At 40.3% G+C, this 27,260-nt stretch overlaps 3 protein-coding genes, 2 long non-coding RNA genes and 1 pseudogene across 8 annotated transcripts; 5 read left to right on the forward strand and 1 right to left on the reverse strand.

Annotated features, from left to right (window-relative positions):
- The first annotated feature begins 837 nt into the window (after positions 1 to 837).
- LOC102709327 (probable histone H2A.1) lies at positions 838 to 1,929 on the forward strand. Its single transcript, XM_006663921.2, has 2 exons — positions 838 to 1,144; positions 1,364 to 1,929. The coding sequence occupies exons 1-2, from the start codon at positions 956 to 958 to the stop codon at positions 1,580 to 1,582; spliced, it is 408 nt and encodes a 135-aa protein (XP_006663984.1). The 5' UTR covers positions 838 to 955; the 3' UTR covers positions 1,583 to 1,929.
- Positions 1,930 to 9,623: 7,694 nt separating this feature from the next.
- LOC102709043 (putative disease resistance protein At3g14460) lies at positions 9,624 to 11,001 on the forward strand. 2 transcript variants are annotated; one of them, XM_015843123.2, is made up of 3 exons: positions 9,624 to 9,930; positions 10,021 to 10,191; positions 10,315 to 11,001. In XM_015843123.2, exons 2-3 carry the CDS (start codon positions 10,117 to 10,119, stop codon positions 10,804 to 10,806), a joined length of 567 nt encoding a protein of 188 aa, XP_015698609.1. In that variant the 5' UTR covers positions 9,624 to 9,930; positions 10,021 to 10,116; the 3' UTR covers positions 10,807 to 11,001. The 2 variants fall into 2 exon arrangements, with proteins under 2 accessions (XP_015698609.1, XP_015698608.1); XM_015843122.2 differs by having other exon boundaries at positions 9,624 to 10,191.
- Positions 11,002 to 13,460: 2,459 nt separating this feature from the next.
- LOC121055947 lies at positions 13,461 to 14,791 on the forward strand. The gene is made up of 2 exons (XR_005812899.1): positions 13,461 to 14,289; positions 14,371 to 14,791. It is a non-coding gene; the product is annotated as an uncharacterized LOC121055947 (long non-coding RNA).
- Positions 14,792 to 15,382: 591 nt separating this feature from the next.
- On the reverse strand, positions 15,383 to 16,246 carry LOC107305425. Its single transcript, XR_001551578.2, has 2 exons — positions 15,897 to 16,246; positions 15,383 to 15,825 (listed from the first exon to the last, which is right to left on the reverse strand). It is a non-coding gene; the product is annotated as an uncharacterized LOC107305425 (long non-coding RNA).
- Positions 16,247 to 17,016: 770 nt separating this feature from the next.
- LOC102708760 lies at positions 17,017 to 18,350 on the forward strand (annotated as a pseudogene).
- Positions 18,351 to 23,561: 5,211 nt separating this feature from the next.
- LOC102714335 lies at positions 23,562 to 26,779 on the forward strand. 3 transcript variants are annotated; one of them, XM_015842971.2, is made up of 4 exons: positions 23,562 to 23,875; positions 23,990 to 24,201; positions 25,385 to 25,468; positions 26,029 to 26,779. In XM_015842971.2, exons 2-4 carry the CDS (start codon positions 24,018 to 24,020, stop codon positions 26,364 to 26,366), a joined length of 606 nt encoding a protein of 201 aa, XP_015698457.1. In that variant the 5' UTR covers positions 23,562 to 23,875; positions 23,990 to 24,017; the 3' UTR covers positions 26,367 to 26,779. The 3 variants fall into 3 exon arrangements, with proteins under 3 accessions (XP_015698457.1, XP_015698454.1, XP_040385847.1); XM_015842968.2 differs by having other exon boundaries at positions 23,563 to 23,875; positions 23,960 to 24,201; XM_040529913.1 differs by having other exon boundaries at positions 23,563 to 24,201.
- Positions 26,780 to 27,260: the final 481 nt, after the last annotated feature.

Below are 27,260 nucleotides of genomic sequence, written 5' to 3' on the forward strand. Positions count from 1 at the left end.
GTTTAGCCATTTCTACTTTTTAAGATAAAACCGAGAGGTATATCAATCGCTAAGGCGCAACACTACAACATCTCGTATAGTTATAGTCATGTCGCCAATTTTCCTCCTAAACCGGGCCAATCAAAGTCATTAATGTATTGAGTGAAGCTCAGGACTTATGGAAGCGTACGGACAAAAGCATGAAAATATTGAGGATAAAATACCAAACAAATACAACTTCAATGGTATAAACAAAGAAACTAATAAAATATACGATGAACTTCTATATAATCTTTTTTGTTTGCAAAGACACGCTGTAGTACTTCAGAAAATGTATATGCAAAAACCGAGAGAAATGAAGATTGTCATATCTTCTCTTATTATTATAAGCTAAAGTTTAAAACTTGAATTTAGAATTTATTGTATAATATTTTCACGTAATTTATTTTTCAACCATTGGTTTCTTTTCGATTGCTAAGAAAAAAATAAATATATAAGATATACTTCTATTTAATCTTTACTTATTAATAAATTAATTTGTTTATGCTTATAAAAAAGTAACAAGACGAAGGTCTCGAAGCCTAAATACGTGGATGAGGCGAGACAACAAACCAACCTCGAAACCACAGGAGACCGACCAGTAGGCCCCGCCCGAAAACCAGTGCCACGTCACCGATCCGGCCCCCCCAAACGAAACGAAAACCCAGCCGAACTCCCGCCGCTTCCACCGACCTCGCGCCGCATCCTCCACCGTCCGTCCGGCCCCATCCGACGGCACGCGCCGGTGATCCGCGTGATAGCCTCCCATTGGCTGCCGCCCCCCCCCCTCCCCGAGGCCACCCCAAACCCTATATCAATCTCCCACCCTCCTCCTCCTCGCACCGTCCGCCTCCTCCTCCTCGCTCCTCGCGCCGCCGCCATCCTCCCTCCCTTGTCGGCGCCGCGTCGCGATCTTGTAGCCGGATTCAGATACTCGATGGCGGGGCGCGGGAAGGCGATTGGCGCCGGGGCCGCCAAGAAGGCGACGTCGAGGAGCTCCAAGGCCGGGCTGCAGTTCCCCGTCGGGAGGATCGCCAGGTTCCTCAAGGCCGGCAAGTACGCCGAGCGCGTCGGCGCCGGCGCGCCCGTCTACCTCGCCGCCGTCCTCGAGTACCTAGCCGCTGAGGTATTTCGCTCGTCTCGGATCTGGCCTACCCCCCTCCCTCCCTCCCCGTTTCTTTCCCCAGCGATCTGGTTGGTTGGTTGGTTGGTTGTTTGGGTGATTTGATTGGTTTGGGGATCCGGTCGCCGTCGGTTCGGCCGTGCGAATGCGTTGGGGATTAGGTTTTCTTAGGGATCGGATTCGTGGATTCGGGACTAAATCTGGGGCCGTCTTGTTCGGCAGGTGCTGGAGCTCGCCGGGAACGCGGCGAGGGACAACAAGAAGACCCGCATCGTGCCGCGCCACATCCAGCTGGCGGTGCGCAACGATGAGGAGCTGACCAAGCTGCTTGGCGGCGCCACCATCGCCAGCGGCGGCGTGATGCCCAACATCCACCAGCACCTCCTACCCAAGAAGGCGGCGTCCTCCAAGGCCTCCAGCGTCGACGACGACGACAACTGAGGAGAAGAAGCCCCCCGCTTCCGCCCTCGCCGCCGCCTCCACCCATCATCTCCTCTGGGTAGGATCCTTTTAGGTGTTCGTCTGGATTCGTTGAGCTGTGTTTGTGTCGTTCGGGCAGTTTGGAAGATGCAAGAAGAAATCTTAGTTGTTTGGTTAGGTTTTACTGGCCTGATAGGCTGTTAATATGACGAATTTTTTGGTAATTCAAATCGGATGTAAGCCCGGTGGTGATGTTGCTTTGGTTGGAAAAATGAGCAACAAAATGAAACTGAAACTGAGTCTCTTTTCAGAGATGTTCTTTGCTTTTGTTTTGAACTGAAATGGAGTGGAATACTTGTTTGTGGAAACTGAAAAGGGATTAGCTAATCCCCCTACCAATGTATGATGTTGTCAAATATTTTTGGCTGCTCGAAATTCTGTTTGATTTGAACAACTATGGCTGAAGTTCTTGAGTCTGACTTCACGTCCTTATGTTGGATTAAACTCGGAGTTATTCAGTTTTTTTTTGCCTGAATCTGTCATCATTCGTGTCTGATCATTCGTCATTGTAATTATATTCGGTTATCATTCGTGTCTGATCTTCAGTCTTCATATCAGATATTGTGCATTGTTCTATTCTGTTAAGTTCGTGTCTGATCTTCCAACAGATTTATTCAACCAGTTCGTTTCTTGGCTCGCATGTACAGCCTGACATGAAACTGTCACCATTCCGAGTCTGAATTGGGACTTCGAGATTGATCGGTGATCGATTCGAGATTGATCGATGATCGGTGATCCTATTATTCTTATGTGCGAGGTAACTCCATTAATTTTCATATAAAAGAATAACTTTTACCCCTTATTCACCTCTCAATTTCATCTAATTGCTTACATGCTCTTGAGTTTTCATCTCATTCCCCTCTAGTTGACCATTAAATATCGCAAAAATTATAATATTATCCCTCATGCTTACGTGCTAGCTACTGTGTTATCTACTTCATATGTGAAAAAAATTAACTTAGTGCTAAAATAAATGGGAGAGCCAGTTGATACCAAACTTGAAAAACAAAAATTTAAATTTGATTTTTAAAAAATTATGATTAAATCTATACATTAGTTTCACCAGGAAATTCAGAATTAGAACTATATGTTACTGAGGTTTAAATTTTTGGGAACATATTTTTTATTTGTGATAAAATAATTTCATCCTTTTTAACATTGAATCCTTTTTCATTGCTTATTCCAAAATAAATTCAAATTTGATGTAGAGCTTGACTTTTTTTAAATAATTATTTTTTGATCTTTTAATGAAATTTTGTTCTACTTTTAAAATTCATAACAAATATTTAGTAGTTTATCCCTTATTGTTTTCGCAACCCAAATATTTTAAATAAACCAAGCATATTTAGCTTTTAACAATATATCAATATCAATAAAGTCATTTATATTATTACTACCAATAAAACTAATGGTCAATTAACAAAATTAAATGGTCAACTAATGGAATTGGCTCGCAAGAGATCCAAGTAAAAATTCAATTGTATACAAGAGATCAAACAAATCGCAATAGTTTAGAAGGAATCCAGTGAAATTAGAACATCAAGTGAATTAGCTATAGAAAATTCGAGACCTGCTTGGTAGGCTTGCTAATGGTTTGGGGCCAAATGAGCCAAACGAGTTGGTTAGCCTGCTAATGGTTTTGGGGCCAAATGAGCCAAACGAGTTGGTTATTGAAGTTGTCTAGCTTGAGACTAGGGGAAATGAAGTAGTTTATAATTGGCATGAAACGGTTTGGCCTCTAAAGAAGACGAACTGGGTCGATCTAGATATGAAAAAAAAAAGGTCATTTTGCCTCCCTTAATTAGAGTGTGAGGGCTATAGAGTTGACGACCATATCTCTTATGTAGTTATGTGCATCTTCGACACCTAAATTTTTAGTCTTTGTTACTCTATGATTAAATTTTCTATTTAAGCCTAGGGTTAGGGGGCTACACCAAATATGTGTATGATGCACATATCTTTGTTCATTCTTCGGGAGTCTTCCACTACTTCTACAACCATCATGGAGTACTCGGGAAGCATTCGGAAGACGTTAAGCATATTGTGTGAAGATATGCCAGATGATCAACGATCTATGCGAATGATCTGCGCGACATGTATGACTTCGAGGGCTGCTGTAGGATACCCGTACTACGGGTATCCGTAGCCTGTATGTATCCGTATAGGTTAGGTGGTACCGGAAAAGGAAGGAAACATTATCTTGTACTGGGTCAATTAGAGTTTGGTTACATTTGGACTCTACTTGCCGAGATTGCTGGACTCTACTTATCGAGATTGCTGGACTCTACTATATCTGGGCCAGGCAGGCTTAGACCTTATCAGACTAGGTCTCTATCTGTAACCTTGTCCCTCACGATATAAGGGCGATAGATGCACCCCTCAAGGGGCACATCATATTCAGATCAGCTATTTTCTAGTTGATATGTACGTAATCCATACAATCGCCAAGCAGGGATACGGTATTATATCGCATATCGAGAGCCTAAACCTGAGTAACTTTGTGTCTCCATTTAACCATCGTAGAAACCAATTTGTTAAAAATCCCTTTTCTTTGTGTGGAATTAAGTGCAAAAGGTTTCGAGTTCCTCCCTTTGAAAACTCCTCTCTTTGAAATCCTCCGAAACCTTCACCAAAAATTCTAATCCAAATCCAAAGTTTGAAATGCAAATTTTGTAATTTGAAATCCCTCTAACAAAGCACTCATCCAAAAAAGCTCCAAATATCAAATTCAAATCCATAAAGTCCAATTCGAATTCAAAATTCAAGCCTCAAGATCCAATTCCTTCAAAAGTTCAAATTCTCACCTTCCCTTTCTTCTTTCCCTCTCTTTCCTTCCCTTTGGGCCCATACCAACTCTCTCATCCTTCTCTTCTACTCTTTCCCCCTCCCGAGCAGCCAGCCTGCAGCCGTGGTCTCCTATTTGTCTCCCCAGCCTTTCTCCTCCTCTATGTCTCCCCAACCTGCCGTGATGGCCCAGCCACGCATTGTATGACCAACTTACCCACTCGCACTCGCCCTCACCCTACACCTGCGTCGGCCTAGCGCCACGACCCACTCACCACATCGCCATAGCCTGACAGGGCGGGCCAACTTGATATTGCGTTTACGGTGTTGTCTCCTTCCTTCGCTGTCTATCTCTCTAACACTCCTCGCAGCTCTAGCCACCACCGCACCATGTGGGCTCTACCATCCTACCCCCTCTGCCACCTTACCGTGTCAATTGCCATGCCACCGATGCCATTGTCCCCCATTGTACCTAGCACCACCTCACCCCTCGAGCTCCGCCTCGCCATCTTCATATCGTTGTCGTCCATTGCTACTTGCTTTCTCTATCCCTCACGCCAGCCTACCACCACCACCGCCATCTTCATACCGTTGTCTTGAAGGCTATAGAAATCTTGGCAATGCCTTCCCCCACCACCTTAGTCACGCCGTTCCTAGCCTAGCTCAAGCTTGAGCTTCATCACTAGCCATCACCGTCGTGGCCTCTTCCCTCAAATTTCCCACAAAATTGGACCATTCTTAGTGCACCGCACCCTCCCAGGTTCGCCTCCACCCCTCCGCTTCTCGAATGGTTGCCTCCAATGATCTTATATCGCATGGTCCTGCACTCCCGCTAACTACCTCGCCTCCCAATGCCAATTCGAGCTGGTCATCGGGATCACCATGCTCCTTGTATCCTTTACCCACTCTCCCACAAGTCGCTATTTGTTGGCAACATGGTAGTCGCTAGGGTCAACTCCTAGGTCAAGCGCTAAAGTGGCATGCCACAGAGGCAGCCACACTAGCCTGACCCCCTACTAGTGTTCGGAGTATTGGAATAACATTTTGTATCGGGGGTCACCGAAATATCTAAATTTCGAAAATTTCAGAATAATTTCGTACGAAATTTGTTCAAACAATATTTGAATTCAAATTTGAAGATTTCAATGAAAATTTCATAGTAAAAAAGAAATATGGCCCAAAAAAACATCAAATAGCCTATTAACACATGAAAATCCAAGTATATAGCCCATTAACACATCAAAGTTTAGCCAAATCAAGTAGCCAATCAACACATCAAAATTTAGCAATATATAATAGCCCATCAACACATAAAAATCCAACAATTTATAGCTCATCAACACATCAAAATTCAGCAATATACAACATGATAAATTAACAACAAACATGTACAACAAGTACATACATTTCTGTATTAAATCTTTCAACATCACGCAACCATCAATCCATAAGGTAGCATGCATATATAGTCCATTACTCCATCAACAAATATGTAAATATAGGCTATCAACAAGCACATAAAACCTTCAATTCTCTGGTTCATCAATTGTCCACTACTTAAAAAAATAGTCCATATGTCCATACAAAAGTAACATAAAATAGAAGTAGCATAAACAGTCATTGACAAAAAATGAATGGTCCATACGACATCATCCATCAGTAGGCATATATCTGTGTTCCATAACATAGTAAGCTACAAAATAGAGTAACTTGTTGAAGGCTTGAACCATACTCATTCCTCGGTGATTGAAGTCTTCTATAAGACTTTCCCTTTACTTGTAAATTTAAAAAAATTAAAATTTGATTGCACATGACTACATGAGAGCAGCTGCAAAAGAATATACATGAGCACTCTAAAAATTGCATTGCAAAGAGAGATGTTACTGAATTGAAAATAACAACTAATCTATAATGTTGATAACAATGGGTTTATTACCTTTCCTAAGTCAAGGTCTGAACTAATGTTAAATTTTAAGCTAATCTATTTACTTTAAGGTCTGAACTATATGAATTGGTATATAATTTTCATACCTTCCCATAGAATTTACGTATAGGCTACAATTTTCAAGAGAAAATACCTTTGGTGTTGTCTATTAAGGCATTGATATCCTAAAGCCTCTTTTTTTTTGTACGAGTACGACAGACTTCAACACCTATGCATGAAATGAAAATTAATTAACCCATTAAGTTTAGAAGCAAACCATGAGACATAGTTAAGTAACTTTAAAGCACATGTAGTGTTCTTGTCTTGTGGATCATCTTCATCATTAGGGAAGACCTCTATACGTGTCATCAGCACTACCAAATGTAGGGCTACCATGAGAGCTGCTGTCCGTGTTATCAGCACTACCAATATTATCCTCATCTATGAAGACTGATTTTCAATTCTTCTTATTCTTCTTCGCCCCTTCCTCATCTTTAGCTCTCTTTTTCTTCACAATCACAAGGTTATCAAGAAACTTGTGACTTGACAAGTCAATAAACACTTCATCAATGCATTGATTGGTCGGTGGTAGAGGTTCCGGCTCAAATATCTCAATCTCTTCATGCAACTCAGCATCTTGGTCAAGTATTGGAGTAGATTCAGTTCTAGCATTAGCAAGTCATTCCATTATTGGATTTCCCTCATCATAAAGAGCCACATCCATCAATATATTGAAAGGATCAGCTTCATTCTTCATTCTCCTTTTGCACCACTTCCATCTCGAACTCTTGGAGCCATAGCTTTAGATTGTAATGCACATATACCAACTTGAGTAGCTTTTCATAACCAAGCTGGTTTCACACTTTTTTGGACCAATGCAAATGTGCTTCATTTTCTCTCACAACCACCAGAGGACAAGCACTGTGATACAATCGTCTTAGCAAGCTTTTGCAATTCTATATAGTCTCCATAAGCTTCCCACCAATCTCCTGCACAAGTACACACATAGATGAATATTTTATACTAGAGTACATTTGCATTGGTCCATCTTGGTTATGAAAAGCTACACAGGTTGGTATATATGTATTACAATCTAAAGCTGTGTCTCCAAGAGTTTGAGATGGAAGTGGTGCAAAGGGAGAATGGAGTTGATCTTTTCAATATATTGATGAATGTAACTCTTTATGATAAGGGAAATCGAATAATGGAATGGCTTGCTAATGCTAGAACTGAATCTGCTCCAATACTTGACCAAGATGCTGAGTTGCATGAAGAGATTGAGATATTTGAGCTGGAACCTGTATCACCGAGTGTTGATTGACTTGTCAGGTCACTAAGTTTCTTGATGACCATGTGATTGTGAAGAGAAAGAGAGCTAAAGAGTGGAAGGGGCAAGGATGAATAGGAAGAAGTGGAAAATGTATTCATAGATGAGTAGGATATTGGTAGTGCTTATGACATGCATAGCAGCTGTCATGGTAATCCTACATATGCCGAATCAGGGGATGGCAACTCTCCTAGTGAGGACATCCCTAATGATGAAGATGATGCACAAGACAAGAACACTAAATGTGTTTTAACATTATTTAACTATGTCTAATGGTTTATTTCTAAACTTTGTGTTAATTAATTTTCATTTTATGCATAGGTGCTGAAGTCCGTCGTACTTAGCGTACAAAGAGGAGGCTTAAGTATATCAATGCCTTAATAGGCAATACCAAAGGTATTTTCTATTGAAAATTGTAGTCTATACTTAAATTCTATGGAAATGTATGGAAATTGTATACCAATTCATATAGTTAATATCTTAAAGTAAATAGATTAGCTTAAATTTTAACATTAGTTCAGGCCTTGACTTTGGAAAGACAATACACCCACTGATATCAACACTATAGATTAGTTGTTATTTTCAACTCAGTAACGTCGATCTTTGCAATGCAATTTTTAGAGTGCTCATGCATGTTCTTTTGCTCATGTAGTCATGTGCAATCAAATTTTAATTTTTTTTACATTTACATGTAAAGGAAAAGTCTCATAGTAGCCTACATTCACCGAGGATTGAGTATTGTTTAAGCCTTCATCAAGCTCCTTTATTTTGTAGCTTAGTATGTTGTGGATGGTGATGGATATGTGCCTATTGATGGATGATCTTGTATGGACCATTTATTTTTTTAGCCATGGATTGTTTATGCTACTCTTATTTGGTGCTACTTTTGTATGAATATATGAATTTTTTTTTAAGTCATGGACACTTGATGAACCATTGAATTGAAGGTTTTATGTGCTTGTTGATGGCCTATATTTACATATTTGTTGGAGTGATGAACTATATGTGCATTCTACCTTATGGATTGATGGTTGCTTAATGTTGGAAGATTTAACGTGGAAATGTATGTACTTGCTATGTATGTTTGTTGTTAATCTATAATGTTGTATATTGCTGGATTTTAATGTGTTGATGGGCTATAAATTGCTGGATATTTATGTGTTGATGGGATATATTGCTGAGTTTTGATGTGTTGATGGACTATACTTGCTGGATTTTTATGTGTCGTTGGGCTGTTTGATGTTTTCTTTTTTCCATGAATCTTCAAATTTGAATTCAAATATTGTTTGAACAAATTTCATCCGAAATTATTCCGAACCCTGACTAGCCATCTATGCAGCTATTTTGTCATTGTATTCTCGTACTGATATTTAATGAATGGATCTTGCACTCGGTTTCAAGAGGAGAAAGACCGTAGCCTAGATTATTTTTGTTTATTTCCTCTAGTCCTCTGTAGTTAGCTGACCAAAATTCATGCTCAGCCCTTTCTGGTTATCTTCAACTAAGTGAGCCAAGCTCCTGCTTCCTTCAGGAATCAATTTTTCTAGGTTTCTTTCGAACATCGACCAAAAAGTCTAAAAAAACCAATAAATGGCCAAAACTGTTTCATGCGATCCAATGAGAAATGTGTACCATGTTTGGAATCTTTGGTACTAATAGCGTCATATTTCTTTATGGCCCATGAGAACTTGCACACTTACTATATTACATTGTGGTGCCTTATCTCTTGTACTATTGTATCACTAAAATTAATATAGTGAGAGCAACAGCCAAGTCTTATGTGTCGCCTTCAGGCTACTTTGTTAACCACCTGCTCACGCTTATCATCTTGACATCACAAACTTACATTTCTATGGAGTTATGAACTTTGACGTCATGCACCATACAACACACAGCCGTGTGTTTCTTCTAGAGAGAGCCTCATACATCTTCTGCTCTTTCGCCAATGGCAGAAGCAATCTTCTCTGCAGTCATTGGTGATATGATCGGTAGAGCGATATCTCTTCTTGTTGGAAATTTTAGCAGTTACAGAAGCACAGAAGGTAAGCTGCAGAGGATAGGTGGCATGCTGATCAAGATTCATAGCAAGGCCAAAGCAAGGGAGATCACCAACCGTGGCATTCTCAAGTGGCTTTAGGAGCTCATCAATTGTACATACCAGGGCAAATACTTGCTCGATATGATCTAGTACGGAGAGCCGAGCTTGAAAGTGAGAATAACGATGATGTACCCCTAAAACCGTTCTCCATGTCCATGTTCAATCTGTCAAAGCAGGTGCGTGTTGCGGCTTTCACCGTGAAGAGCACATTGTCTTGCCAGAACATTGGTTTTGATGAGATTGACTGGGTGGTTGAGAGCTTGCAGACCATATGTGGTGATCTCAAGCTGTTCATCATGCTCCTTCAAGGGTGCCGGCAAGTTTGTTGACCTATACATACTAACATTTTCATCGATGGGCGGATGTTCGACCGATATGTTGAAAAGGAGATGATCATCAACTTGTTGCTCCACGACGATGAGATGTCCGCTAGAAAGGTTAGTGTTCTTTCGATTATCGGTACTACTGGGGTTGGGAAGACCACCCTAGTGTAGCATGCTTGCGATGATCGTAGAGTGCGCAATTACTTTACAACAATCTTGCTGTTCAATTTCTCACAGACCTACAAGATGGAGATGCGTGAACCAAGAGATGTTCAACCTAAACATATCATTGAAGATGCTGCAAATTTGGGCGATATTTTACATGAACTGAAACAAAATGTCTTCAACCAAAGGTTCTTGATTGTGTTTGAGGATGTACACATGGAGAAGAAGCACATACTTGAGGAGTTCATGCAAAGCCTGAGTTGTAGCATACAAGGGAGCAAGATCGTAGTCACAGCCAGCAAGAAGCAAGTAGCAACATTAGGAACAGTACAACCAATCAATTTGAAGTTTTTGCCTTTCCTAGAGTATTGGTTCTTCTTCAAGGCACATGCATTCGACAGCATAGATGTCGAGGAGAACCCTGGGTTGGTGGAAGCAAGCAAATCAATAGCCATGAAGATGAATGGATCATTCTTTGGCGCGAAGATCATCGGGAGTATGATTAGAAGGAATCCAAATCTGAAATTTTGGTTTTTGGCGTCACAGAATTTTATTGGGGGCTGAAATGTTTGGCAAGGGCCTTGGGTAGTCTGCAGATCTGGCCGAGAATTTGCTGCCAAGTCACCTATACTCTATGAAGTTCAGCATCTCCAAGAATACACTACTATGTCAAACAGAGTAAGGCTTTGGCTGTAGGATCTCGGCCCCTCGCCTAGCTCCTCATGACATTGAACTCTGTTTGACAAATCAAACCCAGTGGCAGAGACAGAGGGTGGTCCCGGGACCATCCAAAGAAATCTCAACTTAAGTGTGTGTATATATATAGTAAATATAAAATAAAATTATTATTTATTAATATACTCCCTTCATATTTTTTTATATGACGCCGTTGATTTTTTAGGTCCACGTTTGACCATTCGTCTTATTCAAAAAAATTATATAATTATTAATTATTTTGTTATAATATGATTTATTATTATAGAAACTTTAACTATGCATTATAATTTTGCATATTTGGATATAAATTTTAAATAAGACAAATGGTCAAACGTGATTCTAAAAGTCAACGGTATCATACATAAAAATATGGAGGGAGTATGTAAAATACACTTTTGATTAATTTTATATTTTTATTATATGTTATATTTGTGATAATTAAAAAATTATGTAAGTTGGACCACCCAAATAAAATTCCTGGATACTCCACTGATCAAAGCCATGTTTCCTTTTTACTCCTGCACTTGCTGCTCATTGCTTTTGTGGTCTATGATAATTTTTGTTGAATAGTTACTGCTGTTTAGTTTACTGTGGTTCTATCTTATTACGTTATTTGAGATTCGGGCCGTTATTCCATATATATGTGTAGCAAGTTCTCTTTTCAGTCGTAAACGTTCAGAGTTTCAGACTTCTCCCTTGTTATCGTAAAAAGCACTTTTCCTATCTTGTTATCCAGATGGTCCTTTCCTAACTATATCATTTCATAGAAAATTTTAAGGTGCACCAAAATTTTTTTGAACCATCTATTGTGATTTTATCTAAGGGTCATTGTCCCCTCTTATACCTCATATGTGGCAATAGTCAATTATTAATTGCCATTTAATTCATTTAATGATAGTTAGTGAAATGTAATTAGGAATGTAACAATTGTTTTATATTTTTATAATAATAATTCATACATAATAAAATTTATTTAGGTAAAGTTTCATACCTTTTGAATTATATTGCAGCCACGCAATGAAATTGAAAATCATTTGATTACATGTAGCGGAATTTTCAAAATAATTTGGATTTTTTACTGGTATTTGAATTTGTGTTTATCATAATAGTATTTTGAGGTTCAAAATGCATGTGTTTTCCATCATAAGTATACAAACTGTTTGTTTACTTTTATATAATTTGAGTATAATCCATAAAAAATTCAATTTTTGAATCAAATATCAAAAATCAACATATTCACTTATTCCATTAACATGTAGGACCCATTTTCTAATGGATGTTTACTCTTAAGTAGGTTAGTCGCATGGAAATTAAATTTTGGTGAGATAATGGGCTCGTTCGAGAGACGCTGTTGAGTTCAACTTTCCTGACTTTTTCCGCGCGCACGCTTTCCGAACTGCTAAGCGGTATATTTTTTGCTAAAAAAGTTTATATGAAAGTTGTTGTAAAAAATCATATTAATCCATTTTCAAGTTGTTAATAGCTAATACTTAATTAATCATATGCTAATAGACTTTCTTGGTTTGCGTGCGCTGATTATACTCCTCCGCACCCCCTCGTGCGAACGAGCCCAATTATGCCCAACATTACTTACCTTTTCTGCTATGATGTATTGATGGAAGGAGCCCATCGTTTTTGGGATTAATTAGGTTTGTGCCATTACAAATTGTGCAGTTTAGAAAAATGGCATTACAATTCATGTATTCACATAGATGCCATTACGAAACCTATAGAATCGCTTGGATGCCACTCTATACACCGAAATCGTTCTTTTCGACCATACCTGACTTTCGTATTTTCGTAATGACCGGATTGCCCTCATGTGCGTCTCTACATGCTCGAGAGGGCATCGGATTCGACCTGCTGGGCTCGTTCTCTTCCCGCGTTCCCCTTTCACCTGAGCGTAACCCTAGGCATGTGCGGCGGCGGAGGTGTTCTCACCTCCGCCAGCAGCACTGGCAGAGGTGTCGGGTGGCAGGAGAGTTGACTGGCGGCAGCGGAGTTGTCTGGCGGCGACGGATTTCTATGGCCTCCCCTCAGCGACGAACCCTAGTTGAAGGTGGTGGGTGCGGCGATGGCGGCGGCGACCTTAAGGGGCAGTGGATGAATCCAGTCGGTGGAGGTGGGGAAGGGGATATGATAGGAGGGATGGGTCCTGTGAGCAGTGCTGCCATGGATAAGGATGAAGGAGAAACAAGATTAGTCATTGTAATGTAGCAATTTTTTTTGGTATATTCGATTTTGTTGTTTTAGTCAGTAGACTAAATTAGTGCATTTCAGCATGCAATGACATTGTTTTCATCATAGGTCAAATAGGTCATCATGGCCAGTTCAAGACTTGGGATTCAAAGTCTGGCCACCAAAAATGAAGAGAGCAGCAGGAAGGCCCAGAGTTTAGAGAATAAGGAGTGCACTTGAGCCTAGTGCAAAGTGGGTGAGATGCAAAAGATGCAAAGGCTTTGGCCATTTTGAAAAAACCTTCAGGCTTGCTGAAGCACCCGCGATGCCGGGTCCCTGGCAGGTACCCACCCTTACGGGCATGAGGATGGGTCCCAATTTTAACCCGCGGGTAACCGGGTACAGGGCCCTGCGGACAGGGATGGAGTTCTACCCGTGGGGGCCTGAGGGGGGTATATTAGACTATGATTCCTTAAATTACAGGGCGCAAAAACCCAATCCTAAGTCCAAATATATATAGTAACCCTAAATGCCAACCAGTTATCACCCCTCTCTCTCCTACTCCACTCCAGAGGGCGGCTGGCGGTTGGGCGGCGCTGCGGCGGGTGGCCAGGCGGGCGAACGGTGGCCTCTCTCTAGATCCCAACCCCTCTCCCTTCCCTAGTCCAGTCAGCCGACGAGGCGATGCGGGGTGGCGATGCAGTCGATGCGGCTGGCTGACGAGGCGGTCGCGGCTGGACGGTGAGGCGGAACGGGGCGGCTGGACGACGAGACGGCCGTCGGCTAGGCGGCGACCGGGTTGTGGTTGAACAACAATCCGGTCACGGCTGGATGGTGAGGTGGAGCGGGGCGGCGATGCGGCTGGCCGATGAGACAGTCGTGGCTAGACGGCGAGGCGGCCGTTGGCTTGAAGGCGAGGCAGCGTCCCATCGAGTGGCGACCGGCGAGGCGGCATACCAGCGAGTGCCGATGGAGAGGCGGGTGAGTGGGTCACCCAGTCGGGTTGTAGGTCCCTGGTCGGATCGGGTATGGGGATGGAGTCCGACCCGCTTCTCTATTTGGGTCCGGGTTCAGGTCCATTCATGTCCAACCCACCCCGTTACCATCCATACATGTGGGTGATGAGGGTATTTGTGGCACTTCTAGAAAGAGGTATGTTCATTTATATTTTATATACCAAAATTGTTCCGAATACTCTTTCTGACTAACAATTTCTTTCTTTTTTTTTTGCAGAAAGAGGACAGAGGAGGCCTCATCAAGCCAGGGCGCCAAGAAGAAAAAAACCCCTCCGAAGAAGAAGACCCCCCAAGATGACCAAAACCCCAGACCCCCAAGAGGACAAAAACCCCACAGAAGAAGAAAGAAGCACGGGCTGCATCGAAGCCTCCGGCTAGAGTAGTTAGGAATTTATCTATTTGGCTGTCATCTTGAATGCTATAATATGTGGCTGTACTAGTTTCTGAACAAGTCTTTTTTTTGGGCACAAACCTTCCTATATGTGTTTGGTTGTGTTCTCATTTTGGGGCAAATATACTGTTTAATGCCTGCCAGAAATGTATGTCCAGTTCACTACCTGCTATTTTCATATATTCCCAGCTTGAAACTTATTGCTCAGTTTGATATATATATGTGAGCACACATACTGTCAGTTTCATATATCTATGGTTGGTGGTCTGAGTTTGCTTTGTATGCCCTGGTGTATATGCTTGCTGCTGCTCTGAGTTTCATATATACGTGGGCACACACAATGTCAGTTTCATATATATGATTGGTGATCTGAGTTTCCTACATATGATCTGTCGTATATGCTTGCTGCTGACCAGAGATTCACATATATGCTCTGCTGTATATTTGTTGTGGAGTACATCTTGCTAGCAAGTGTATATATGCTTTCTTTCCTGACCATTTTCGCTATATATGCCCTCGGTATACATTTTGGCTTGCTGTCCTGACCATATATATATGCTTGCTGAGCCTGACCATTTTCGCTTGTAGATTCCAGTGAAGTCTTTGCCTTGCTGATCCTGAACATATATGCTTGCTGATCCGAATATATAAGGCCGGGTGTATTTGCATGTATGTTCAAGGCACATGCTACCAACTATATGTCAAGTTTTATATTATATTGCCAGCCTGTTTCTAAACCCTGTAAAATGAGCATATGTAACTCTAGCTCAAACAATCTGACAGACCACACTTTTGTCATCCAACTTTTTACAGCATCACAAAATAGAAAATAGATAGATTTCACTGACGGACCACACTTTTTCATTGATCAACCAAAATATTACAACAACTTATTCCATCCATCCATCCATCCATTCATCATCCAAAATAATTGAAGGGTACATATATGCCTACTGTATAACTGAACTAAACTAAACTAAAAACCGAGCAACAATAATTATCACGATTACACAGACCAACCACACCATCCTAGAATTTCTATATTTCTCTGCATCCAATTTTTTCTTCGGCTCCTCTACCTCCTCCTAAAACATAGCAATCTCCACATGCAGTTCATGCATTTTAGCCTTACTACCATCAAGCAAACCTTGAAGCTTCTATTTTCCTCTTCTCTGCAATTACCCGGTGCAATGCTTCCTCTGCAATCTTGCAATACTCAACCATCTCCTCCACATATCAATCTAGAAGATTTTCCCAAATCCATATCTAGCAAGAGGGGGGCTGCAGTTGTCCGAAAGTAAGAATGAAAAAAAACATCTACCAAAACATCCAAATGTGCCAAGAGTACTTACATCATGCCAGCACTGAAGCCATCGTCGCCCTAGGTTTCTCTCGGTGTACGATGTCCGCACCATTGCTGGCTTATGACATATGCACCGTAATTCGAGGGTTGCTCCTTTCGTCGCACTCCTCCTACTAGAGTATCCAGACAACTCCATCTTCGCAGCCAGCCTCTCCAGCCGGCCCCAGCAGCCATGATAGGCCGCCGCCCTCAGCTGCCGCGGCGCCGCCACGATTGGCCGCCGCCCTCACCAGTCGGGCCGTCGCCTCCACGAGCAGCTGCCGGCCTCAGCGCATTGTAGGTTTAGGGTTCGTGGGTGATGGGGATTTCTAAGAAAATTAGTCCGCTCTGCTTGCCCGCTTGCCTATTCAATAAATGGTGGGGGCAATCTGGTCATTACGAAAATACGACAGTCGTATTTCGGTGTATAGTGGCATCCAAGCGATTGTGCGGATTTTGTAATGACATCCATGCGAATACATGAATTATAATGGCATTTGTCTAAACTGTAGAATTTGTAATGGCATGAATCTAATTAACTATTTAATTAATTAGGGTAGCATTGCTGATTTATCTCCTATAGACCTCTGCAGTTAGCTAACTAAAATCAGTTCTTGACCATTTCTGGTTATATTTCAACAAAGTGACGGGAGCTCCGTTTCCTCCTAGGTATCTTGGAATATTGACCAAAAACAAGCCAATGAATGACCATGATTGTTCGTGTAATCCCATGAGAAATCACTAATATATTTCAAATTATTTTATTATAATTAGATTAGTTTTTACAGCTGTTGACGAGTTAGCACACTTTTTATATTAATTTTCATTTCCTCCTGGTAGCTCATGTACTTAGTGTTGACGACCATAATTAAAATATCTTAAATTAGAACATTAGCTATGTCATATGCATGAGAGGCTTAGAGGACACTCCCAAAGTCTTTTGTATCGCTTCCAGGCCAGTACTCTTGATCCATCTGCTCACAATTTGTTGGATATCATCTTTGACTTTTCATCACTGACTTCACATTATATTTCACTATCATTATGACCCTTGACTGCATACAACACACATATGTAGGTTTCTTCCAGAGTGATTATTATTCATTCCCACATCTTCTGTTCGCTCACCCATGGCAGAAGCAATCCTCTCTGCAATTATCAGCGAAGTTTTGGGTAGAGTGATATCTCTTGTTGTTGGTAATTTCCATGGTGATAGAAGCACCGAAGCAAAACTGCAGAGGATATGCCGCATGCTGATCAAGATTCACAGCGTGGTCGAGGAAGCCAAAGATGTCGAAAAGGAGATGATCATCAACTTCTTGCTGCATGAAGACGATCTATCAATTAGAAAGCTTGATGTTCTTTCGATTCTTGGCGATATTGGGGCCGGGAAGACCACTCTAGTACAGCATGCCTGTGACGATTCGAGGGTCCGCAGCCACTTTACGACAATCTTGCTATTAAATTTCTCAAACACCTACAAGATGGAGACGCACGAACCATCGGTTGTTCAACATCCTAAACATGTCATCGGAGCGGAGATGCTGGAAATTCTGATGACCCCACTACATGAGCTGAGACAAAATTTCTTCAACAGAAGGTTCTTGATTGTTTTTGAGGGTGTTGACATGCATAGCAAGCACATGCTTGAAGAGCTCCTGCAAAGCCTGAATTGTGGCAGACAAGATAGCAAGATCATAGTCACAACCAACAACAAGAATGTCGCAACCATAGGAACTGTGCAGCCTATAAACCTGAAGTTTTTGCGCTGCCTAGAGTACTGGTTCTTCTTCAAGGCACTTGCGTTCCCTGGCAGAGATGCCGAGAACCCCGGGTTACTGGCTTCTGGTAAATCGATAGCAATGAAGCTAAACAGCCCAATGTTCGGGATGCTAAGAGCAAACCCAAAACCAAAATTCTGGGAGGTTTGTTTCAGTCCAACAAAAAGTAACAAAAATACCTTGAGGTCCTGGTATTAAATCGTTTCTCATCGTTGGGTCTAACAGTGCACATTCTACTCAGCTAGATCCAATGGTGGAAAACAATTTGGTACCTCGAGATACCGGTATCTCAAGGTACTTTTTGTTGGACCGGAGTAAATCTCAAATTCTGGTGTATGATATTTTGGAAGAACATCGGGGGGCTGTCATTGTTATGGCCTTCCTTACATTGCAGATTTAGCACAAAGTTTGCTGCCAAGTCACCTAATGCTGAAGGAGGTCATCATCTCCAAGAATACATTTTCCTATGTTTCGGAATTTTCTAGACCGAAGGGTCTGTGCTTGCCATGCCTAGCTCTGTCCCTCAAGCCCATCATAGCACTGAGCTCATCAGCTTGGCAAAACAAACCCGTTATGAAAACCTGTCGCTGTGCAAGGCCGTGTTGCCATTCTACTCCTTGTACTACACTGCTAAATGTGCTGTGGACTATGATAACTGTTATTAAAAGTCCAATGTTGTTTAGTTTATTTTACTGGGGTAATCTCTGTTATGGCATGGTGTGAAGTTTAGGTCTTTATTTCCATGTATGTGTGTGATCCGTGTCTTTTCTACTATAATTCTAGTATTTGGACGTCAGAGTTCTCCCTTGAAGGCTTTTCAAACAAAGCATTTTTCCTGCCTTGTATTCAGTTAGTCATTTCCAACAATATTTTTTCTTTCCATGATACTCATAATTCTCCAAGTAATAGTTGATTCTTGCTCCAATCATCCTCTATGTTATGCTTACCATAGTTCTGGTCATATTGTTTCTTACTTGTCCTACTAATTCTTAGAAGAGAGGTGCGATTGTATGATTTTGGGACCACTGGATAGGGTTTTTTAGTCTGAACATTAAAGTTGGTGAATCGAGTTGGATAAAACCCTAGATAGAGCTAGGGGTGTAAGTGGGCCAGCCCGCCAACCCGCTTATAGGCCAATTAAGCGGGTATCTATCAATTATTGAAGGTGCGGGATCTATCAAAAAATTGAGATTGAACTTAGTCATATTTTATTTGATTTAACTTGGAATGGAAAACTAAAAAGCTTAACAAAAGAGAGTTCTTAATTACTTTCCCCTCTGAGAATATTCAGAGACATATATCTAGGCCTAGGAGTTTTGATTTCGACCGTTTCCCTATTAAAGCTAGTTTAGTGGAAACATCCATGACAAAAGATGAAAACATTGTTAAAGCCATCGCTACACTTGAACGAGAGTTTGAATCCCTAGATGATAAAAAGTCTACATAGAGATGGTCCTGTCAGAGCTAGAGTGGCATGCAAAGACCCAAATGAGCTTTACACTACTATGTTGATAAACATCAACAAGGTAGGATACAAAATCAGATGGGAGCCAAAGGGTTTTAGAAGGAAAGCTCAAGAGAATTCCCCCTCCCTTTGATAATAGGAATGATGAAGGAGATGATGTAGATGATTTAGATGCGAAAGATGACAACAAAGATGTCTTCCTATTCCCATTGATTCTGACATTGAAAGAATAAGAGTTGAAGAAGAGTTAGATAAATTAGAACAGTTTGAGGTGGTCTTCAGTAGGAAACATAAGGAGAGGGAGTTTCATCCCGTCATTGCAAAAAGGCAGAGTGATGAAAATAAAGGGAATGCTATTACTATTCACAAAAGAGCTGGGATGCTAGCTAAGAAAAAGAATCTTGAAAAGTTAGGTACTTCATCGAATCCTTTTGCTATTTTCCAATTTGTTAATTTTGATACTCTAAAAAATATTGCTACTATATATCTTTGGGAGCTCCTAGCCAGGAAATAGATTTAAACATAGATATCATTAAATAAAAAGAGTTGGCTCAAGCTAAACTTGCTGAATTAGAGTAGAAAAAGTAAAAATAGGAAGCAAATTATATAGAGTTAGAGAGATTAGAGATGAAAAAAAGGCACCAGTGATGAGTGGTGATACTCCCACTGAAGTGGAGACTAAAGAGCTGAGAAAGAGAGGTGGGACTAAAGTCAAGAAAAGCTTATGAAAGCCTTTTTGTTGGAATGTTAGGGGCTTCGGCAATAAAGTAGTAGAGAACAATAAGAGAGTTGGTAAATAAACATAAATTATATATTATATATTGTTTGTCATCTGGAAACTAAGTGAGAGAGTTTTACTTCAAAAGATTTGAAAATGCAAACTTGCAAATGAAAGGGGAAAGGCTCCTCATTTGGCTTGTCCTACTGTCAAGGTCAGCTCTGATACGAACTTGTTATGCCCAAAAATTTACACCAATTTTTGAACAATAGTATACATGAAATTTTGATTCCAGACCAGCCCGAGTACACACTATGACAATTCAGTATAGATCAATCATCTTAAATTAAATAAATAAAATAAACAGAATCTTAACAATAAAGTGAAAACACAAAACTAATGCAGCTTTTTAAAGAAGCGACTGTATCGGCATAGCCCCACAGACAACACTTAGCATAGCAACTCGCATAATTTTCAAACAGCTCCTCATCGAATTTAGCTTCATCTTTTGGGAAAAGGGGTAAAAACAAGGTTGAGTACAACCACCGTATCCAACAAGTCACTAACAAATACAAGAGAAAATAAATAAGAGTGTACAAAAGAAATACAACTAAAGACTCACTTTTGCAAAAACGACAATTAAAAACAATTACTTTAGCAAAAGCAAAAAAAACAACAATTAAATAAACAATAATTAAGTAACAGTATTAAACCAACCACTAGTAAATGTTAAACCATACCATACTAGGCCCAACACTAATATTATGCTAAACCACACAATACCAGTGCTCCTACTAATACCATGTTAAATCATGTAGTACTAGCTCTACTATCTTAGCAAGTTTACCATATTCATTTAATTGTGAAAACAGTAAAACTAATCAGAGCGAATCTTTTTTGATTGCCCAATAACAGTGAGCGCGATTGGTTAAATAGTTTTACTCAAATCGTTGGATGACTAGCTATCCTAGGAAAGCTTTAGGAAGGCCATTGAGGGAGTAAGCTTGTGTTGTGGTTAAAGCATACACCTTGTATATACAAGGTTTTGGTCGAAATATTTGAATAGTTGTGCCATCGGTTATGGGCCTTGGGAAGTGATTCGTCTATAATTTTAAAAAATCAGTTGCTGAAAGTGTTGTGGATTGGGTGACGTTACCAGAACCGACATGTGTAACCATGGAAGATATAAGTGGTCTGAAATGGATCTGTCTGACCCAGGATGTCTTGGGACACCTAGTTGGGAGTTGGAAAGTGTTTTAAGTGTGGAGATATGGGATTGAATTGAAAGAGAAAGAGAAAATGGAAAAGGTAAGTATTGTCTGTGATGGAACGCTTCGAATCGGGCTATACAGGTTTGAAAGACGAGTCTATTTCCAATAATATGGTGAATTGTTAAAAAGCAACTTACATAATTTATTCTCATGTGAAGGTTTGAAGATTGCTTAGAATTTAAAATTGTTTTCCAAACCACCTATATGCAAAATAAACCTAGAGCATGTCCTTTTTAAATCCTTGCATAGCATCTATATTCTAAGGATGCTTTCATACTCACCCTTGTTGCTATATTCATGTGAACCCGTGAGGGTTAGTGTCGTGCTCTTTCGATGAGAGGTAGGGGATAACTCAATTGGATGAAGACGGCATTCATGGCCCAACTACAAATGTCCAGGGACGCTAAGCCTTAGCAACCGATACACTGTCTCCAATGGTTGTCACAAACTTGTCCTGTGCGACAACTCGGCCATGAGGGCACTCGTCCTGCAAGCAATCGAAGTACAAGAAAGAACAAGTAGAACAAGTACTGAATTGCTAGATAAAGATGAAAGTCTCCCTATGATAAACACAAAATGGCGGGGTTCCGATACAAATAGACGGGCGGTATAGCCAAAATGCGCACTGCGAGCAGGATGTTGTCATGCAATCCGAATCCACCCTGTGTGAATCCTCTCCCCTTTGGATCCTCTCCACCGTTCCTAAGTAAAACAAGAGTGCACAAATCTTCGGGGTATAGAGAAGAGGAAATGAACTCAAGAAAGAACTAATGTGATAGTTGAGTTGACATGCATGACGCGGGTAATAGGACCATAAAGTTGTACTTATGAGGACATGGATGTATCGATGGAGTTGATGTCCTCATCATATATATACTTGGCAGTCTGAAGAGAAGCCTTATCGTTGAAGCAAGTGAAGCTGAAATTTAGGATTTCTTTCCTAATCGTTAAGTTCTATTACTACTTCTCTGCTTGCGGTCAATCTCAAGGCTAACTCTAAAGGTGCGACCTCAATTTGAAGAAATATATTATCTTTTACTTACTATATTGCATCTCGGTCCGGCTACGGTTACCAGGAATGTGTCATGGGACTGGTACCGGCCAGATGGACTTGTGAGAGTCGGTTCATGCTGATTTCATGTAGCACATCCCCTCTGGTGTCATCAGGGTAGGTGGTGCTAGAGCGGGCTGTGACAAAATTGACCTTTAGAGCCAATAGTTGCTCAAAAGTGTAAAGCAATAGCTTCAAATTAAAAGCTTTCTCCCGGTCATGATCCATAAAAAGAAATACTACTATGTCATCTGCGTATTGCAAGATAAATAAGCCACCATCAAGGGACTACTCCTGCAACTTCCCAAACCGACATCATGGTAGCAATAATATGAAAAAGAATAGGTGATAGTATAAATAAATATGGTTTATTGTATTAGAAAAACTAAACACAATAGACTAGTTCTACTAGCACTAGGGAACAGTGTAGAACACATCGTTGATACTGGCAGTACAGTAAATATTTCTATTAATTGTATAACTCATAAATGAGCGATTGAGATCATTTTTACCTGTATTGATATAATAAGTCCACCGTAAATGTACTTTTACATATATGTTTATTTATCATGTTGTAATATGGTCACGTTCGCCTGTAGCCTTACGATTCCTCTATTTTTCCGTGTGCATGCTTCCCAAACTACTTAATCATGTGTTTTTTGTGAAATTTTTTATAAGAAGTTACTTCAAAATATAATATTAATCTATTTTTAATTTTTTTTATAATTAATAATTAATTAATCATGGACTAATCTACTGCTACGTTTTTTTGTGCCGGATAAGTTACCCCAAAACCAACCCAATTGAATGCGGCCTATATAAATTTACTCCCTGCATTCGAAAAGAGGTGGCATTTTACGATTTGTTCAGTCAAAGTCACTAATCTGTACCCAATATTATTGTTTGGCATGATTAATTTTTTTCATGAAAGAAAAACAATTACGTATAGTTAGTTTTAACGATTTTATTCATATACGAACAGAAACAACGACAAAAAAAATAAAGTACACTAGTGGCCCTATTAGATGTCTTAGATGACAAGTAAAACGGATGGACCGAGCATACTGTAGCATCTTCTACTATGAAACCTTTTAATAAAGTCTTGCAGGACAAGTGTAATATGTATGTGTGGTGTCGTTGGCAAAGGTGATGGCCTGATGGCAACCTTGGCAGAACAGATGGTACACCCACAGCATTAGCAAAACCAGTAATCATCTTTTCTGTGGTTATCTGAAAAAGAAAACACAAGCTATTAATTGTCCCAGATGAAATTCCCTCACAACTAAATAAGGCGACGTGTCCCGTAGCCATCTACAAAGTTTCCTGCACACAATTCCGTCATCATCAATGTATGAAATGTATCATCCATCACCCAACCTGATTTTTTTTTGTTTTCAGCTGGCATCACCAGTTTTTTTGCAGTGCAGAGACCAGCTGCATGCACCACCTTGCAAGAGGGTCGCTGGCTTCCACAGGATTAGCTTTCAAGCAAGCTATCCAGCAACCATAAATATCCGTCCATGGATCCATTCCATCTCTTGCCCAAGCTGCCACTCAAAAGTGAGAGCAATTATCTGAACTTTCATCTCTCTCTCTCCCTCTGTCTTGTTTTTACACAGCTCCCCAAGTCAAGAACTCAAGATCCGCCACTTCTGCTGCTTTGCTTTATATTCACCCCATTTAGTCCACTCTAGCACCACATAGTATATTCTCTCCTCCCTTAAACTAATCATCTCTCTTTATCTCTCTCTCCAAATTGTCAATCTCATTTCTGAACTCATGTTCAGGTTTGACCTTACAAAGTAGTAGTCATCCAGGAGTTGGAGTTTCAGGTTCAGGGGAGGCATGAGGCTGATTGGAAGAAGAAAGAGCTCCAAGGCTAAGAAGGGCTCCTCAGCTCCAGCTCCATTGCAATCCAAAGAGAAGGTTGCTGCAAATGCAGAGGGTGTTGTGGTTGCTGCTGGTTCCAACAGCAGGCAGGTTGCACCTGATGATAGCTTACCCCTGGGAGCAGCTGCAGCTGGCTATGGTGATGTCTTCTGTTCTTGTGTTTTGTTATTTTGGATCTTGGAGTTCTTCTCCTTCTTGTTGTTGTTTTGATGAATCTTTGTTAATATTGTTGTGCTGTTGCAATAGATTCAGTGACTTTTAGTGATCCGTACTTGTGCTTTTGAGTTAGTGATGACACTGTGTTGTCGTTATTGTGAAAGAAAAAAGTAACACCTTCTTTTGAAAACGTTGATAAAATGGGCTACCTATGGTTGCACTGTGCTTTGATTGAGATGTTTATGATGTGAGATTTGGTTGTGTTGCTCTGACATACAGTTAAACCACCACCATCTCTTTGTTCTACATCTAAGATGGTGCAAATTGGTGTAGTTTAGTTTAGTTTCAGGTTCCTAATGCAGGGTATAGTAGTCCTAATTAATTATCACATCAAGCATGTTTTGAGGGCGTGAGATGATGATGTGCTAATTGTAGAATGTTTTTTAGTTAAATATGGTGGGATTTTTCACATGCGCACAGAAAAAAAAGGATGGTATATCACGTTTTCAATCAATATCATCTGTCAATTCCATTACAAAGTGTCTAGGGCCAAATTCAATGTTTACAGGAAATCTTTCTGTATAGAAACATGGTATGTGGATAAGTTTTTTCAAATATTAATGATAACTAAAAGTATTATTTATATTATATTAGTATATGCATAAATATGGAAACATAGTTAAGTTTAGTGCTATCTATTTGGGTCTATCTAGTTTCATCAGGGACAGGATGCAGTACTGATGGACAATCCACTACTTTTCTGATGGACAATCTTTTGTTTCCCTTGCAAAATCCATTTTGTCGATGGAAGTTCAGAGTTTGAGTAGTGATAATTAAATGTAGACAATTCGTTAGAAGAGATCATTCCATCCGTGATTTTCATAGGAGATATGAACTGGTCCCCTGATGGAAATCAAACGCCGAAAATATAATAAGATAGAGCTGATCATTGATCAATTGTTGGCATTTCTCTGCATCTCTTGATGATTTAGTTAGGGATGGCAGGAAGCTTGCACACATCCTTCCTTGGTGGCACACAGCCAGGGCCTAGGGACAGTTGAGCAGATCACATTATGAACATTATTATTCTTGGACTGATTTAATGGTGGTCACTGTTTAGTTTTCTGTAGCTTTCAGAGTATTAACTTCTTGATTGACCTCTACAGCCAGCAGCAGAGATGAGGTTTTCTATGAAGCCTGCCCTTGGTTAGAATCAGACTGTGAGGATGAATTCTTCAGTATCAATGGAGGTAAAGTAAAAATTGATAAATCTGTAGAATTTCAGAACACATTATTCATATCAAACATACCAGTATTCAATTTTTATTCCAGCATTATATTCAGATAATTATCTATATTTTTCTTGTCCATGGTTTATTCAAACCTAATATTCATTTCTGCATTGTTCAAATATCACTAACATTTGTATTTGTTAATCTTTTTGGTTTAGCTCATTTTCATGCTGATACAGATTTTTGTCAACTATTCCTCTCCGTATTTTAATAGATGACGACGTTAACTTTTTGTCACACTTTTAACCATTCGTATTATTTAAAACTTTATACAAATATGCACAAAAATGCAAGTTATAATTAAAATATATTTAGTAATAAATCTAACCAAAAAAAGTTACGCAAGTCTTTTTAATAAGATAAATGATCGAACAAATGCCAAAAATCAATAACATCACCTATTACAATACAGGGATCGCTATTTATTTCTGAATGTCTATATTACCAATGACATTTAATCTCATTTCTTCGCTGAATGAAAATCCCATTTCTGACAAACCACAATTCGACCGTTTCAGCATCAGCAGACGGCACCCCTGCAAGATCGTTCAGAGCGAACTCCGGCAGCCACACCGCACCACCGCCCGAACCTCGCAAGCTGCCGACGCTGGGCGCCATCCTGATGGCCGAGCCGCTGACACCGCCGCCGCCGACGAGGCTCGCCGACCTCCTCCGGGAGAGGCAGGAGTCGTTCGCCCACGACGGCGCCGGCGTCGGCGTCATCTCCAGGAACGGCTCCTACACCACCTCGTCCTGCGGCGGCGCCGGCGGGAGCAGCTACTACTACTGCTGCATGCCGAGCTTGCCGCGCGCCGCCGTGGGCGTCCGCTACGCGGGGAGGAGGAAGCGCCGGTGAAAACCCATGGGTCCCCTTTTAAAAACTGAACTGATGAAGCAGTGCCGGTTTTTGTGGCCGTTTTGGGGTGGATGAGATGTTGTTCAGAATGTGCAAACTTCTGGAATAACTACAGTATACAGCAGCTTTAATTAGCCGTCCAAAATCCAGAAAAAAGAATGTATATAGGGGAGAGTGAGTTAAGAAAACTCTCTGGTTGCAACCACCGTGGTATGAGAAGAGGTACGAGTGTACTTAGCGGTTTTACGATTAATGGAGAATGTATCAGGACGTACCGTATTTTCTTTTCACCTCTCATTATTCATTATTATGAGATGGATCGAATTTTTAAGCCTGTTACGGATTATAAAATTTTCCGTCTTAAATTTTGAGGTAATATTGCCACCAAATCTATGAGGTGGATTCAATCGAAAGGAAGCTTCTTCACCTATTTTTTCTCTTCTGCTTAAACTTACAAGCCAAAATTTTAATTTTCAATCTTAAATTTTGATTTTAGCTTTTTATCGTAGTTTATTTTTTTAGCTTTTGCTTTCAGATAGCTAAGAATACGTATATAAAAATATTCTTTATAAATTATTTTTATCTGTAAATATGAAGTTTAGTTTTTTTCCTTCAAAGAGCGAAAAGATGACTCCTTTATTTGTTATTTAATGCACAGGGATTATTTCTCGATCCGACCGATTTGTTCTGCTAAGAGCACAGCATAGTCAAATTGGACTCTCCAAATCTCTATTTAGTCATTCCACATTTTGTTGGACAAGTTAAATTCGTTTTTTACTCCAACAGTCTTCATCTTCTCTGTTCTGAGTCAATGACATTTGAACCCACATTTCAACCTTTTCTATTCTCTCCTTCTCTCTTTCTCTTTCCCTTTCTTTTTCTTTCTCTCCATTC

The sequence above is a fragment of the Oryza brachyantha genome, chromosome 12 (genome assembly GCF_000231095.2).
Source record: "Oryza brachyantha chromosome 12, ObraRS2, whole genome shotgun sequence".
NCBI classification, from domain to species: domain Eukaryota; kingdom Viridiplantae; phylum Streptophyta; class Magnoliopsida; order Poales; family Poaceae; genus Oryza; species Oryza brachyantha.

What these genes read in the sequence shown, in the direction of transcription:
- LOC102709327 (XM_006663921.2), top strand. Translation starts at nt 956, where the DNA reads ATGGCGGGGCGCGGGAAGGCGATTGGCGCCGGGGCCGCCAAGAAGGCG. An exon ending in TCGAGTACCTAGCCGCTGAG is followed by an intron (nt 1,145 to 1,363) that starts GTATTTCGCTCG and finishes CTTGTTCGGCAG; the next exon opens with GTGCTGGAGCTCGCCGGGAA.
- LOC102709043 (XM_015843122.2), top strand. Translation starts at nt 10,117, where the DNA reads ATGTTCGACCGATATGTTGAAAAGGAGATGATCATCAACTTGTTGCTC. An exon ending in ATGAGATGTCCGCTAGAAAG is followed by an intron (nt 10,192 to 10,314) that starts GTTAGTGTTCTT and finishes AATTTCTCACAG; the next exon opens with ACCTACAAGATGGAGATGCG.
- LOC102714335 (XM_015842971.2), top strand. Translation starts at nt 24,018, where the DNA reads ATGAGGCTGATTGGAAGAAGAAAGAGCTCCAAGGCTAAGAAGGGCTCC. An exon ending in AGCAGCTGCAGCTGGCTATG is followed by an intron (nt 24,202 to 25,384) that starts GTGATGTCTTCT and finishes TGACCTCTACAG; the next exon opens with CCAGCAGCAGAGATGAGGTT. An exon ending in ATTCTTCAGTATCAATGGAG is followed by an intron (nt 25,469 to 26,028) that starts GTAAAGTAAAAA and finishes CGACCGTTTCAG; the next exon opens with CATCAGCAGACGGCACCCCT.